The 16,751-nt window shown below is 39.0% G+C and overlaps 3 protein-coding genes across 4 annotated transcripts; 1 reads left to right on the plus strand and 2 right to left on the minus strand.

The window, feature by feature from the left end:
* Positions 1–10: 10 nt before the first annotated feature.
* On the minus strand, positions 11–5,947 carry LOC307267002 (interleukin-21 receptor). 2 transcript variants are annotated; one of them, XM_080049168.1, is made up of 8 exons: positions 5,795–5,947; positions 2,544–2,676; positions 2,253–2,446; positions 1,999–2,159; positions 1,314–1,491; positions 1,131–1,233; positions 934–1,012; positions 11–859 (listed from the first exon to the last, which is right to left on the minus strand). In XM_080049168.1, exons 1-8 carry the CDS (start codon positions 5,913–5,915, stop codon positions 386–388), a joined length of 1,443 nt encoding a protein of 480 aa, XP_079905294.1. In that variant the 5' UTR covers positions 5,916–5,947; the 3' UTR covers positions 11–385. The 2 variants fall into 2 exon arrangements, with proteins under 2 accessions (XP_079905294.1, XP_079905293.1); XM_080049167.1 differs by having other exon boundaries at positions 1,131–1,242.
* Positions 5,948–7,844: 1,897 nt separating this feature from the next.
* On the minus strand, positions 7,845–12,688 carry LOC307266811 (tubby protein homolog; the record flags this gene model as incomplete). The annotated part of the gene is made up of 12 exons (XM_080048919.1): positions 7,845–7,978; positions 8,064–8,235; positions 8,310–8,408; positions 8,500–8,614; positions 9,609–9,721; positions 9,879–10,040; positions 10,160–10,317; positions 10,411–10,563; positions 10,777–10,893; positions 11,274–11,504; positions 11,623–11,782; positions 12,647–12,688. 12 exons carry the CDS (start codon positions 12,686–12,688, stop codon positions 7,845–7,847), a joined length of 1,656 nt encoding a protein of 551 aa, XP_079905045.1.
* A 1,632-nt stretch (positions 12,689–14,320) lies between these two features.
* On the plus strand, positions 14,321–16,618 carry cfap119 (cilia and flagella associated protein 119; the record flags this gene model as incomplete). Its single annotated transcript, XM_080048546.1, has 9 exons — positions 14,321–14,396; positions 14,551–14,585; positions 14,706–14,771; positions 14,964–15,127; positions 15,495–15,565; positions 15,666–15,782; positions 15,920–15,995; positions 16,285–16,371; positions 16,464–16,618. The coding sequence occupies exons 1-9, from the start codon at positions 14,373–14,375 to the stop codon at positions 16,616–16,618; spliced, it is 795 nt and encodes a 264-aa protein (XP_079904672.1). The 5' UTR covers positions 14,321–14,372.
* Positions 16,619–16,751: the final 133 nt, after the last annotated feature.

A 16,751-nucleotide genomic window follows, 5' to 3' on the forward strand; every position in this document is an offset into this window, starting at 1 on the left:
TTGTATTTTCTTTTATTAAATGTGCGAAACATACACAAGCAGTGTTATACAAAAAGTTCAGCTTGGCCACTAAGGTTTAAAAACGGCATCATAAAAAGTCCATTACTATTTTGATAATATTTCAATTATGGAAATTACTCTTACTCTTGATGCAAGCAAACTACATTATTACATAATTGATAGGCAATATAATCTAAATTATGCAAGATGCTGTGGAAACATTTTACAAATTCTAAGTGTTCCAAAGATGTCATTATGGCCAAATATCTGCTCAAACAAAATGAAAGATTTACAGTTCTGTTTATCTAGAATTAGTTTGCATGTTATAAAGCATTACATTTCCTTGTTTAAATGTGTTGAAACTTCCCTATACAAGCTCTTCATCTTATGCTTCAGTGATGGCATCCACTCTGATCGTTCCTGTTGGGTAGGACTTAGTTGAGAGGACCCCTTCATGCTCTGCTGGGACTGGACTAGTCTGCTGGAAAGCGCTCAGGGTGCAGTACTCATTACAGTACCAGGGAGGGTCCCTCTCCAGGGATGTGTGGCTGCTGAGCCAACACCCCGAGTCTCCCTCTGCAGGGCTTCTTGGGTGAAAGCTGAGGGTCGAAGACTTGAATGAGATTCCTGGAGCTGACAGCGGAGCCATGGTGCTCACGGCATATGGGATGCCCAGGAGTGACCCATCACAGCACAGGTCACTTATATTGCTGTATGTGCTGCCCTCCGTTAAGTGGTAGTGAAACCAGGGCTGACACTCTTCCTTCTGGACAACTGCACACTTGGTCAGCGTGTCAATTTGGAGCGTTTCCTCCACCTTCATCATCTCTGCTGGGATTTCTTGTGTAACCACCCAGCTCTACAATCACAGTCTTGTTTAGTGACATTATCACGAGGTAGTTGGTAGTACTTTGTGCCACGAGCTTAACTTACTTTGAAATCTCCCTGGCAATCACTGTACAGGGTGTGGAAATAGGGCGCTGGAGTTGGGATGAAGGCACCTTGCCTCCACCTGTTAGTGAGAGAAATGTGGAGATATTCTTTAGTTTGTACTGGTTGTAGGAAAAGGCATTTGCTTCACCATGGTTTTGTCATTAACTGAGGAGTCAGAAACTGGTGGAGGGCCTTACTTTTTAATTGGAACGTAGCAAAGAACAAACAGGAGTGGCATCATCACACAAAAGGGGATGAACACCTTACCCAGTCCAGAAACAAATGTGTTTGATGGGACATCTGCATGGACTGACAGATGAAAAAGCATCATTGTAGGCCAGGACTCAATTGTATTAATCAACTAGTAGGGGTAGACTCACCATTCACAGTTGTCTCCGTCCTCCAGTGAACCTCAGTGGACCAGTCACTCCACTGTCCCTTGTAATAAGCCTGATTAGGACTGGAGCGCACCCTGGCAGAGTACTCAGTGTGCGGCACTAAGTCATGATCATCCATAGAGAAATTCATTGTGTCAGTGTTAATTTCACGTGATGTCACCTGAAAGAAAAAAAGAAACAGTGTAAGTAATCAAGCTATGTAATTGAGAGAAATGGTGTGTATGGAGGCCCATTTGTGCTAAATCTGAAAAACCATTTGTCAAAGTCAATATACTGTAAAATGTAACTACAAAGATTGATTACAACAATCTATGACTTTGCATTCGCTTTATCTATTACCATTTTAAAATATGACTCTTCTAGGAGATCCTGTCATTAGTTTTTTTTTTTGCTGCAAATAGCTCGACAGCCCCAAAAGCCAATTCATTGTTGGTCATTTTAACTAATGCATTTTTTTTCTGAGAAATCCTCAAATTGAAGTACTGTATTGATTAAGAAGTTACAGCTTTGTTCAGTCCTCTTTATGTTTGGAAATCCAGCGAAAAAGTAAATTACTTTCTGAAATAGTACAATGGCAAGTTCAGCAAAATAGTCAAATTCTGTCTCATTATGTAATATGACCCATTAAAGGGCTTTAATTTGTTGCAATTTTATAACTGAGTTTTACACTATGGTTGTCTCCTTTGTAGTAGGGGTAGTAGTATAGCTGATACATCAGGGCTTCGGTCAGACTGACGGAATGGTATTCCTCGTATGTACTCTTCCAGGTGAAGTGGAATTGACTTGAGTTGTGGTTAACTGTGAGGCAGCACGGTGCATTCGGTTTAACTGATGAGAGGACACATGAAAGGCAAACATAAAGTATATGAATGAATATGTATTGATAATATTGCTATGAGAGCAGACCAATGCTTTCCTTACTCTTATCCGCGGGTGCATATTGTTCATCCAGCAGCTCACAGAACTTAGACCCATTAAGTTGTTTGTGGCAAAGCTTGATTTCATAGGTATCCAAATCCCCAAAGCTCTCTGAATGATATTTGTCATCACTGGATGTGTTTACTGAACAGAAGTATTCAACATTGGTGGTTGTCAGCATGCATGCAAACTCCTCCCTGCAAAAAGGGTACAAGAGAAACGGTAAAGAAACACTATTAACATCACATTCAAGTTCATCTTCTGTTCGAATATGCAATTACACAAGGGCCTCACTGTTGATCTGTTTCCTTGAAGGTGAGCCAGTAGGACCTGTTGCTGTCTGAGGTGTTTCCTGGTGCTGCGATCCTCAGGGAGCAGTTGATGGTGGACAGGTGATCGTTCACACAGTGAAGATCGTAGTCCACAGCTAAGAAACATACAGGCAATGTTTAATTGGTAACACTTTACAATAAGGTACACAAAAAAAGAGTAGTTACCCTTTTTAAAAGGTAAATTTACCTTTTAAAAAGATAAATTTACCTTTTAAAAAGGTAAGTTTACCTTTTAAAAAGGTAAGTTTACCTTTTAAAAAGATAAGTTTAACTTTTAAAAAGATAAGTTTACCTTTTAAAAAGATAAGTTTACCTTTTAAAAAGATAAGTTTACCTTTCAAAAAAGGTAAATTTACCTTTTAAAAAGGTAAGTTTACCTTTTAAAAAGATAAGTTTACCTTTTAAAAAGGTAAGTTTACCTTTTAAAAAGATAAGTTTACCTTTTAAAAAGATAAGTTTACCTTTCAAAAAAGGTAAATTTACCTTTTAAAAAGGTAAGTTTACCTTTTAAAAAGGGTAACTACTCTTTTTTGTGTACCTTATTGTAAAGTGTTACCGTTTAATTTGTCAAGAGATCAAAAGACAAATTGTACGAGTGTCAGTTGTTATAATCTCTTAACTCTTGAGGTTTTACGGTAGCCTATACTTTAGAAATCGTGAACCTAACCCAGAAACAGACTTTAATTTTCTTATGCAATTTTTACTTACTTAGTATAACCTTTTTTATTTATGAATAAAGCATTTATTACCAATCTGAAATCGAATATTTGTATAATGCTTGCTTTACCTCAACAGCAATTTAGGCATAGTAAGTGTCTTACCGGTACCGTATGGAGCTGGCAGTCAGTGCAGTCATTTTGAGTAGTTTGGGGGAGACGTCGCAGTACTGTTTCAGTGGGGGCCAGAAGAAAAACGTTTTTTTTCTCCACATACAGTGGCTTGCAAAAGTATTCATACCCCTTCAAATTTTCTACATTTTGTCATGTTACAACCACACACGTACATTTATTTTATTGGGATTTTATGTGATAGACCAACACAAAGAGGCGCATCATTGTGAAGTGGAATGAAAATTAAACGTGGTTTTAAATTTTTTTTATAAATAAAATACTGAAAAGTGTGGCGTGCAAAAGTATTCAGCCCCCCTGAGTCAATGCTTTGTAGAACCACCTATCGCTGCAATTACAGCTGCAAATCTATTGGAGTATGTCTCCACCAGCTTTGTACATCTACAGACTGAAATTTTTGCCCATTCTTCTTTGCAAAATAGCTCGAACTACAGAGGCAGCATCAGATTGGATGGAGAGTGTCTGTCAACAGCAATTTCTCAAAATTCTCAATTGTTTTTAGGTCTGGACTTTGACTGGGCCATTCTAACACATGACTATGCTTTGATTTAAACCATTCCATTGTAAATCTGGCTGTATGTTTAGGGTAGTTGTCCCTCTGGAAGGTGAACCTCCACCCCAGTCTCAAGTCTTTTGCAGACTCTAACAGGTTTTCTGCCCTGTATTTGGCTCCATCCATCTTCCCATCAACTCTCACTAGTTTCCCTGTACCTGCTGAAGAAAAGCATCCCCATAGCATGATGCTGCCACCACCATGTTTCACTGTGGTGATGGTATGATGTGCAGTGTTAGTTTTCCACCACACATTGCATTTTGCATTTAGGCCAAAAACTTCAATTTTGATCTCATCTGAACAGAGTACCTTCCTCCAACCCTTGCCAAAAGCCATGCATAGTCAGATGAGACCAAACGTCAGGAAGTTTTTGGCCTGAATGCAAAATGCTATGTGTGGCGGAAACTAACACTACAAACCACCCTATACACACCATCACCACAGTGAAACATGGTGGTGGCAGCATCATGCTATTGGGATGCTTTTCTTCAGCAGGTACAGGGAAGCTGGTTAGAGTTGATGGGAAGATAGATGGAGCCAAATGCAGGGCAGAAAACCTGTTAGTCTGCAAAAGACTTAAGACTGGGGCAGAGGTTCGCCTTCCAGAAGGAGAACTACCCTAAACATACAACCAGATCTACTATGAAATGGTTTAAATCAAAGCATAGTCATGTGTTAGAATGGCCCAGTCCAAGTCCAGACCTAAAAACAATTGAGAATTTTGAGAAAGACTTGAACATTGCTGTTGACAGACACTCTCCATCCAATCTGATGCTGTAGATCGAGCTATTTTGCAAGGAAGAATGGGCAAAATATATCAGTCTGTAGATGTGCAAAGCTGGTAGAGAAATACTCCAATAGATTTGCAGCTGTAATGACAGCAATAGGTGGTTCTACAAAGCATTGACTCAGGGGGGGCTGAATACTTTTGCACGCCACACTTTTAATTTTTTTATTTATAAAAACAATTTAAAACCACATTTCCTTTTCATTCCACTTCACAATGTTGCGCCACTTTGTGTTAGTGTATCACATAAAATCCCAATAAAATAAATGTACGTATGTGGTTGTAACGTGACATAATGTGGAAAATTTCAAGGGGTATGAATACTTTTGCAAGCCACTGTATATAAATGCGTAGTTAAAACGTATATATCTATTCAATTCTATGCTAAACTGAGATTATTTTCACAGCTTTAGTTTGCTGCCAGACAGCCGTTTATTTTTGTATCACACCGCCCAATCAGCTGCTCGACTAAGTGCTTCTGCGGATTATTCAAGAGACACAAGAAAACAAAAATAAACATCTGTCTGGCGGCAAACTAAACCTGTGGAAAAAATCTCAGGTTAGCGTACAATTTAAGGGATGTTTAGGTTTTAAATTAGCATTTATATATGTGGAGAAAATCGTTTTTCTTCTAGACCCCTCTGCAACATTGCAATGCTGATATCTGCTACAGCAACATCTTCCCTAAACTACTTAAATTTACGGCGCTGACCGCCAGCTCCATAAGGTAACACACTCACTATGCCAGAGTACCCCACACAACCCCACTTCAAAAATACTGAACTATCCCTTTAAAATATGCCACCAACTACTCAACTCTAGCTATTAGTACAAAAGAAAGATGGATAAAAGGTAGTTAACTTTCCCCAGAAGGTTAAGAGTCAGATGGATAACAAAGCCTCCAGGCTATTTATTCTTACTTTGTGTGTATACATTTTTTAAAGCATATTACATTTGTTAATATTTTGCAGTAGGGTTCCCTTAGACAATAAAAAAAAATCTAAAAAAACTGTGAGTGACATAACCTGTCGTAGGACTTTCATGCATTGAGGTGGCGTTGGCAGAAAGAAGCAGAAACACAATCCGCAGCATCAGCTTCAGCCTTGATGGATCGCACCAATCCATCGCCCCAGACGGTCCACACATCCCCCCGGCCGTCTGGAGGTCTCGCTCAGGTTATGCTGCTTTGAAGCTCTCGCACAGACTGAGAAAGGGAGGTATCAGCCTTTCTATTTTGCGCTGATAGCTATCATTCACATGACTGTGGTGGGAGAGGATGTGCTTGTTTTTTTTAGAGCAGTTGTAAATGTAAAGTGTATTAAAGGGGAAAGGCTACCGCATCACAAAACATACTCTTGAGTCTCAAGTCAAGTCTTTTCATGAAGTGCTTTTGAACAATTTTACACATTCTTCCATAATCATGCCCTATTGTAATTGCTGTACAAACCAACTAAAATACAAAACCTGCAATTATCTATTCACTCATGGATAACCCTCTGAAAAGGCAGTTGGAAGAAATCCATGCCATCAGCATTGGGGTGAGATTAATTTTGATTGATGATTTGACAAGACACCAACAATAAACATGCAATGGATGAAACTGGAAGCTCTCACAAATAATGTTTTATCACCTGACTAAAAGACATCCACAGAGTAAACATCTACACATGTCTGCTAAACATGACATTCCTTGCGTCACACCTTTTCTTTTTTTTAACCATCCAAACGAAAATGTTCCGCTTCCTAGGTTTGCACTAAACTGACAAAACTCATACATTCAAACAACTATAGCACATGCATTTTCTGTCGGTGAATGTGCTTTTAAGCTCCTTCGAAGCACTTCAAAGCCAAAATTCCCTTCATGTGTTGGGGGACCTACATTTTTTTATGTCATCTGATTTGTTTTTGACCAAAAACAAATCTGATGACATTATAATTTTTTCAAAAGTGTTGTGCAATGTGCAGAGTAGTGAGAGGAGATCAGCTGAATGTTGGTTGTGTGTTGATTCTGTGAAAGATGAATGCTTAGGGTATTTTCCTCTGAGGTTTGTGATTTTGTTAATTAAGAGTTTGTAGAAATACTAACTGACAGGCCAGTGTGTCTCACTGTGGCAGGTTTTTTAACAGCATTTTTTATATAACTCTAAGAGTATTTGAACAGGAAACATGTTGACAGCCATAACCCTACAGAAAGCCACGCCAATGTGATAACAATGGTTTCAGTTTTAATTTGGGTTTCTGCTATCAAAAATATCTGTTCACGTCTGATCAACTTACTTCACCACAGAGCTAAAGTGAGGCCTATTTTTACTCACTGAAACCTAAATGACTTTCTTACCCCCCATGCAGTATAAACTCCACGTTGAAAACGTGCTTGACATCAGCAGTGGGTCTCCTGTGTGAGGTGGAAATATTTTCAAGTGATCATATTGTGCAAGATCAGAAGCCACTAATAGGGGTTGGCTATATCAGCAACTTGCTGCCAGTTTTTGCTCATCAGATGTGAGTTTTTCTTTAACTTTTTTAAAACTTTAAGTACTTTGATAAAAATGTTTCCTTCTTTGTGATAAAGACTGAAGATAACAGCAAGAGATGTAACTTTTCGCTCGAAAAAGAACACCTAATCTTGCTGATGATTATCTCAGTGAGATGATTGCGACAGCACAGAGTTGTATTTGTCCATTTTTTTTAAATAACTGAAAAAACATTGGCAGACGTGCAAAACTTGTATTAGTATCATTTAATAATTCACTGGTAGTGTTTACACAGTTGTCCTCAACATTTGAATTGCACAATTCCTTTACACATCTGGTAAATACAAAAAGACAGCATTAAACTAACAAAGCTTCCACTTCGATATAAAATCAGTGATAAAAAGTATACTGGACCTATAAATCAAGTCTCCTGTGAAGTTTTATTCTGTGGCATTTAAGAATTGTTACAATGCACCAGGATACAAAACGTGAAAAAGGTCCCTTTGGAATAGTGTGGGTATACAGTAGTATATTAACTTAAACTTTTAGTTTCTATCTAGATCAGGGATCTAGTTAAGCACTTAAAAAACACCAGCATGGATCACTCACAGGCCAGTTTGCCATCAAAGGACGACAGTGTGATGGCAAAGGCTTGCAGGGCACACAAGGGGAAACTGTAATCCATGGAGAATACGTCCTCCGCTACACGGCCAAACTGCATCACTATGTAATCCTCTGAAAAAGAGAGAGGTGACACATGAAGACAAGTCAGCCATTTTTTTAATGAGAGAATAAGAGAGACCAGTCTGCCGCATCTTACCATTGTCAGGGTGGATGATCTGGAAGTTCTTGACAGAGGCCTGGGTGACACGTCCATGGAAGTTAAGCACATACGACTGAGACTGGTCGTTCCAGCTCGGGGATTTGTTCACCAAGGTGACCAGTTTGTCCGTGTTTTTGTTTGCATGGCGGGCCAGTAGTGTATCGAGTTCCTGTAATACAGCCAAATGTCAGGTCCAAATATCTAGCACTTGGTGATTTTTTTTTTTTACTTTTCCAAACTTACAGTTTTTGGATGAGTGGGCACTCTTTCGTCGTTTTCCAACATGCCGGGGATGATCACCGTCATTTTCCTGGGCCCCTTGAATCCCAGCACGTTCGTCTCCTAAAGCATGATAGGCAATTGTGTTTCAAGCTTGACCTCTCGGTATACTGTGTTAAGTGGTATGTTGTGTGCATAGAAAGTTTGGACTCACATAGCAAATTGCTGCCAGCTCTTGCCGCACTGATTCACACTCTTTGACGAAAGGCTTTTTCTCTGGGTTTTCTCCTCCGTCATAGACTGTGAACTTTGTACCCAGAACGTTTGACCTGTAATACATAAGTCTTATCAGATACAGGATCTGAAATAGTCTATTTCTCATCTTGGTGAGAGATGAAAATGTCCAAAAGAATTGAATAGACCTTTTTAACAGCGGCCCTTTTTACTTGTCACTTCAAGCACCGGCGTTGCTAATAACATAACCATCCCAGAAGAACCACTGAGCAAGCAGGCAAAATACAAGAGCCCTGAGACTGGGACACCTAAATGGAATGCAGCCTTTTTTATAGGTTATTAGTAACACCTGTGCATTTATCCTGCCAGAACATGTTGCTGTAATGTCTGCCGAGATAACCTATAATAAGCCTTTTTCATTACAGACATTTTGAAATGTCACAGGAGGAAAAACAGAGGTGTAAATAATTAAATTGATGTTGGCTGAATTCAAGTCTCTGGCCTCGGTTTAAGGTTCTTGGTATTGGGCATGCTGGCTGGCTGTCACAACTTTCTGGGACATTTGAATTAAAAGGAGCCGTTATTATTGACATTAGTGCCATTTTCCTGTTATGAGAAGTCAAAACGCCTGACAGATTCAAAGCCTGGATTACATCAATCAAGAGACAATTTTCATTCCAGATGTTTTGAAACGTCCCAGCAAGAAAATCACAGTTGTATACATATAAAACTATTAACGAAGGCTCCATTCCGTTTCTGGAGTTTTGGTGTCAGGGCAAAAGTGCTCTGTATAAGCACTTCAGGACTAGATTTGCTTAGCATTACATTTTCAATTAACTGAAAAAGAGGAGCTGTGAAATCCTTGAACTAAAGTAACCTTTATTTATACAGGTAAATCCCATTGAGACCGAAGACTCTTTTGCAAGGGAGACCTGTTTTCCTTTCCCACGTTACCATTCACACACACATTCATACACTGATAGCAGGCTAACTATCGACATTCACACACAAGTGACATCATTATATTAGAAAAATCAGCATCACAAATTGAATCAGATAAAAATAGATTGCTTTTGAAGACTGACATGCCTTAGCTTTCCTATGTAGCAGTTTGTGTCTCTGGCCAGATTTGTCGGGTCCGTGGAGATGAGATAGTTGGATGTTTTGCACTTCTTCCTCTTTCTGCCTGCCATTAAAAACACCTAGGTGATGGCCCAATGAAAAAGAAAAAAACACGGAAACAGACAATGAGGAGAACTTATGTAGAAATACAACAGCACAAGAAAAAACAGGATCATATTAGGCCTATAAGAACATCAAATCAATGTGCGTGACGATTTGGTTCAAATTCTAACCAACCCTCTTGCCGTCCTCCTTCTCCATATGGAGGTAGTAAGTTGGGTACATGCCCTTCTCCATGCCTCTCCTGTCCCTGGTGATCCTACACTGGATGGTCACGTCTCTTGGGGCTGGACGCAAAGCAAACTTCTCCAGATCCTCCACTGACATCGGAGACGTTGACTTAAAGAGAGAGAGAGTGAGAATGATTCTGCGACCAATGCGACAAGGTGCAATACTCGCTTGATTTGACTTTTGACAGAATATTAACCAGTTTGGCTCTTGTACTAGTAATTTCTCACCCTTTCCATAGATTCACTGTCTGAGGAGGAATTCTCCCTGTAGTTGGAGTTGAGGGAAGCTAGACTCGGCGTCGATTTCTCTTTGTTTCCTTTTTTCCCCTTCTTCTCCTTTTCCTGGATTTCCACGTCTTTGCCCTCTTCACTTATTTGGCACCTGGCTGTGGATTTGAGGCACGCAACATGATTTTACAAAACAACTCTGCAGTGTGTATTGTTGATCATGAAGTGCGCTCGGCCATATTATCACTCACATAGTTCTTTTTTCCTCTTTGGCGTCTGAGGGATGGGCTTGTTGGATACGTCTTCCTCTTCATTATCACTTCCATCACATTTAGTCTTCTTTGGACTTGCCATCCCTACCAATGAATCCATCTCCTGGTCTTGTGTCTCCAGTAGTTGCTTCTCTGCAAAAGAGGTAACAGCTTTTCATATTATATGTTTTTTATTTTTATGTATACAATACTGAAACGTGTGTCCTACTTTCGCCAGCAACTGGATTTGTGTTAAACTTTAAAGTTGAACACTGCGAGTCAATGAAGACGATCTTTCTTCTAACACACAGCACATATATAATATTACGGAGGGAGTGCATATGATAAACTGAACATTATCCTTACTTTTACGCTCTTGTTTTGCTTTCTTGTTTGTCTTCTCTTGATCTTCTGATTCTTTCACTTTTTCTTTCTTCTTTGTTTTTTTCTCCTTTTTCTCCGTTTCATCGATCTGTTCCGTCACTGAAAAAATGAGTGAGCTGCTGATGAATATTTTCCAAAGTAAAGTGCTTCTAAGCTCTAACATGTGCATGCATTAAACTATAGCATCCACAAGTCCCAAAAACCACTTATATTTATATATTTGTTTTTAAATCATTACACCTTCTAAATATTTTAACCCATTCTTTAATTTGTTTTTGTTTAAAAAAAATGCACTTAACATGAGAGCCTCTACCGCAATTGTGTTGCACTTTGTGCAATGACAATAAAGAAATTATTATTCTGATTCTGATATATTTTTACATTAACCTTGCTTTGTGACACATACTACAGTATTTTAATAAATCGCATTGAAAAACATACACATTAGAATAAAAGAAATCTGCTTAGGATATTCTTACGTTTGGTCTTTTCCTTTTTCCCCTCTTTCTTCTTTGTCTTTTTTTCCACCACCTGAGCATCGTTCTCCACTTCACAGTTCCCCTCCAGCTCTTCATCCACCTCCAAGTTCATTTTCTTGGGAGTACCAAGCTTCTCTGACGGCATGTCGTCTACCGTCATGTCTGGTGCTATGTCGCATTCGCCCAATGTGATCTCATCCAATGGGTTATCATGGGCATGTTCAACTTGATCTTCAGGATAAAAATAAATAAAATGTGTATTTAATTTTATTTAAGAAACTGAACACAATTGAGCCATGCTTTTGAATTCTGATTAATTGTTTACATGTCTTCTGCTTCTAATACTTACCAGTCAGGGAAGCATTGCTCAGGGATTGGCTGATCAGCAGAGGCGTTTCATCAGAGTGGACGGCTTTGTGCTTTCGGTTCTTTTGACGATGGTCCCGATTGACCACCACCATTTGAGAATCTGCCCTCTTCTTTTGCTGCTTTTTCATCAAAAGGGTTCGCTGTGGAAGAACTGAGTATTAGACTTAATTCTAACCGGTCACTCTAAGCAATCTTCATATGCGTAACTACCATGATGAGGAAAATAGTGCTTCTTATCTCTAAATAATTCAACACTGCAATGATATCTCAAATATTGGCACATGTTGTTGGTTAGATGATGAGAGTGTAGGTGGTCCATTCATTGAAGGAACCACTTCATCTTAATGCACAGGATGGCAGCTACACTCAACTGTTGGGCAGCTATTGCCCCCATCATGCCATGTACACAGAAAAGGAACAAATATTAAAATAATTTTACATTAGAATAGAATGAAACAGTAAAATAGAACAATAAAGTAGCAATAAAAAGTAAAACTAAATTATATTTATAAGGAAGATATTATGTTACAGTTGTAGTTGTATACAAACATGTGTTTATTAGGTACTCCGGTGTAAGTAGGCTACTTCTACCAATGCTTTTCTGATGATCCTTGTGGTACTTGTGGTCGGTATAAACCAGTGTGAGGCATAAACAACACTGTGACTTAAAGTGAGCAGTAGCTCTAAACAGCAGGTGCTTCTGACACAGATGGCCATTACCTCATAGCACTCAAGAAAAGCTTCATTTCCTTGCAAAGCTCTACCTCAGTTTGAACAACTTGTTGGCTAATCAAACAGGCCCCAGTCTCTGTTACACTGTCAGCATGAACTATTATAACTATATTAATCTTAGATATGTTTTTGATGAAGGAACACAGCTTAAAATCGAAAGTAGCATCTCATTGTAAGGTACTTGCAGTGCACTGTAGGCCTAATTACACCAGGCCACCTATAGTCCTATGTGTAGGCTAGCTAATTAAAGTCTTAAATCCTTGTTTCTTTACCTGGTTGTCCAGCTTCTGTTGTCTTACATCAGGGTCCTCCATGTCTGAGTCAATGACTCACTGCTAATTATATTGTAGCTGGTCAGTGGATGATTAAAGGGATAGACCAGCTTAAAAGCAACAGGTGAAGTCCTGCGTCAAAGTTCAAAGTGAGAAATGTTTCCTAAATAAAAGAGCCATCGAATATGGACGCGGGTGTTTGATTGTGGCACCCTGCTCCATCTGACAGTCTGTGTCCACCTGCATGTAGCAGACGGCAAAGTGGATTAATGGGGGATAATGCTCTTATAAGTGCAGTGCGCGGCTCAGTCAGTAGGCTGCGCGGCAGGCTTTCCACGGCTGCCTTGGAGGGTAGATGCTGCTGAAGGCCTAGTGTCACAGCAGCAACGTGAGACAGACAGGAGGAGAGACGGGGAGGTGATGCCCTGCTCCCCGTCACTCCCTTCTTTTGCTCGAGGACACTCGGGCCAGGTTTATCTTGTTGCCATGGATACAGCTCAAACAGCAGCGATGGAGGCGTGAAATTTAAAATAAACTCAAAGTCCGCATCTTTGATCACAGAATCACTTCGTCCATGTGTTTATCAGTGGCCTAATATCAATCCTTCAAAGAGAGCTCTTTTGCACATGTTTGTAACGTTGGAATTATTTTCAACCTGTTCCACTGAATGCTGGGCTGCTGGGAGAGTTTAGTTTAGTTTTAGTTCGGTTATTTAGTCACCATGAGCTAACATATCTTGTCATTATAAAGGTTTTACTCAGAGCTGGTCTGAAACATGTCTGAACTCCATGGGACCTTTGGCTTTACAATGTTAACATAATCATGTAGGCTATCTATGGCTGCATGCTAGGCTATAGCCTAGCCTAGGCCTATGTCTTAAAATAATAGCACACACAAACACTCTCACTCTGACGTCCACTTCTAACCTTATTGTAGGCATAGGCCTATAATTTTAAATAAACAAAAAACATACTTTATCACTAATTTATTACCTATCCTACCCAAATACACACACAAACAAACCTGAGCTGTATGATGAAATATAAAATAGCACCAGGCCTATGCCATGGCTATGCTATGGCTTGGCTGAATAGTAGGCATATAGGCCTACTTGATGTTTTTATTTGATGAGGGAGGTGCATCAACATTGCGCTGTATGGTCTTGCTTATCAACATTACAAATTAAATATTTAGGCCTACAGTATTCCAAAATAAACTAGCCTATATAGCCTAGCCGACATTGACATCTTGCAATATTTGGCTATATAGCCTAGTCCAGAGCTGAAGTCTACATTTCGACTGCCAGATGAAATTAAATAAAAATGCACCACCGAGAGCAGGTATTTATAAAAAGCAGACATTTCAAACTTATATGACAGGGTAATGCTTATTATTTAAAAATAAAAACTTCATATTTCGTATAGGCTAGCCTACCGGTAGTAGGCCTACCTTTCCTACGTGAGTTTTTCATAGCACGCGCCAAACCGGAAAAAGATATATAACGTTGCTAGGATACAGCGAGGTAGCCAAACAGGAAATGGCCCAGCTTCACTCAAACCTGCTTTGGTCAATGTGAAGTTTCGGCAAATGCTTTGATAATAATTGATAACTTTTTAAGCCTTTTTAACCAAAAAAAGTATTTTTTGAAAAGTGTTTTGTCTTTCTTATATTTTAGTTACAACATCTGCAGTAGCCAAACTCAATTTATAATTCGGCTAAAAAAAACATGGATGGGCCATCCAAAATAAAGGTAGGATCTTTGAATTATTTTGATTAGCAATACCTAGTAAGATGTAGTTTACTTTACTGCATGCACGTTTAACTTATTTTGGTTTTCAATCGTGTAAATATACAGATGCATGTTGTAGCTTGGCATATAATGGGGGCATTGTCTTGTGCTGTAGGTACCACATGCCCTGCAAGCTAAAGTGATGCTATGGTGAGAGCTGTGTATACAATTAAAATTATGTTAATTTTGATTGTTTGCTACTTTTATTTTTCGCCTTGAATGACCAAAATGTCATATGTAATCCTGAATCCATTCCCTGGGTGTTTTCAGGACAGATGTAAGCTACCATGACATGGAGGAGATCGACAAAATGCAGTCCATTACTGATCTGGAGAGGTCTCTGCCCCTGTTTATGGCCAACAACACATCCATCAACCTTTCTATGCACACACACACACACACACACACACACACACACACACACACACACACACACACACACACACACACACACACACACACACACACACACACACACACAGTAATGACATATTTTCTCATAGTTGCTCTTCTTCTCTCCCATGACAGTGCTCTGTGCAGTGTGTTTGGAGTTGACATCCCTGAACCAAAAAGAGGAGTTCTGCTCGAGTTGTACATCCAGACTGTGCTTTTTTGCAGAGAGCACAGCTTCAAAAAGGAACAAACTTCAGCTCTCTTGTCCATTGTGAAGTCTGTCCATGAGGCTAACATAGGTAAGTGAAGTCACATTATTAGTAGTATTATTAGTCATGGTTTATAATATGAATGATTGCTGACAAAGTATATTTACACTACACATAATGTTTATATACTAAGATATTGAATATAATCAATGTATAGCCTATGTTGAATTTTGACATATTTAAATGGCTAATCTCAAGCCTACTAAAAAAATCATTATCTGACTCAAGGTCATGACTCATGTAATGGTCAATGGTCATTGCATCACCATTACTGACTCTGTCTCTGCGGCCGGGAAAATATTCTAGTTTATTATAATTATTATTATTTTATTATTATGTCAAGATAATTAATATAATTGTTCTCTAACTTTATGCGGGATGTCTCCTTTTTCCGCAGAGACTCCACTCAACAATATTGAACATTGTTTCAAATACTGCAAGGAGCTACTTCTGTGTCACTCAGTCAGGGTCTGTAAAACAAAAGTATTTTTTTCTCTTTATTTCCAAAATATAACTTTAACATCCATGCATATTCATAGCTGTGTTCCTCTGTGTTTGCCTGCTACAGCGGCCTCCCTTTAGTATCAACCTCTTCGGCTTAGAGGAGGTGCGCTGCATCTTAAAATACATCCACGACAGCTATGTGAGACACTACAAACTCTACAAATATATTTTCACTCCACAGGTAAGAATAGTGCAAATAAGTTCCAAGCAAGTTCTTTTATCATTCTTTTTTTTATTTATTATACTTAGATTTGAGTCCTGTAAAAGTATAACTGGAGAGAATAATGATCTTGTAACTGTTTTTATTTTTATACACAGCTAAAACTTGATTTGTCTTTGACTTACTCTGGGATCCCAGACCAGGATGAACCAACCATGGAGTGTTCTGATACAGGTAATAATAACAGGGCATCATCAGTTTTAGCATCCCTAAAGTTCTTGGAAATGTAAAAACGGAAATGGAGCATGGAAATGGTTTAAAGCATTTTCGTGACCAACAAAACCAAGCAAGTGAAAGTTAAGAAACTATAAAGTGGGAAATATTACCTTCACTTTCACAACTAAAACCTAAACCTCATGGCACTCGGAAAATGTGTTCGATTTCATGTTGTGTTGCATGGAGAATAGAATATTGTTAATGTAATAGAGGTGATTAATACTTTAAATAACTTTTCTTGCACCAGGTGTTGAAAATGTCCCGAAAAAAGAAGCAGAAGCAAAGGCAGACAGGACTCCTCAAACACAGGAAGCTTCAGAAAGTGCCTCACTCGGTAGGTTCACAAATCATAAGGGACTGTTCTGAAATTACCTTTGAAGTCACCCTGAATGGTGTGTCGTAACTGTCTCATTCCTTTACTTTCAGGTTCAAAACCAGAGCTGAAGGCGCTGATAGAGAAAGAGGTCAGAGAGCAGATGATGGTTGTGTCCGGACATCTCGATAAGCAAATGAAAATTATTGCAGATCAGCACAACAGCGCACAGGAGTCTACACAGCCCAACAACAAGGCCAAAAAATAATGGATGATAGTCCATTCCTTTTCCTTCATTTCAAACAGCCAGTTTGTTGATGAAAAAATAAAGCACTCGCACAAAATGGGATAGTTCAAACATTAGTTTTATTGAAAGTGAACCTTTTTGTTTTTTATTATAC

Source organism: Ammodytes marinus, assembly GCF_949987685.1.
Source record: "Ammodytes marinus genome assembly, chromosome: 20".
Classification (NCBI taxonomy): domain Eukaryota; kingdom Metazoa; phylum Chordata; class Actinopteri; order Uranoscopiformes; family Ammodytidae; genus Ammodytes; species Ammodytes marinus.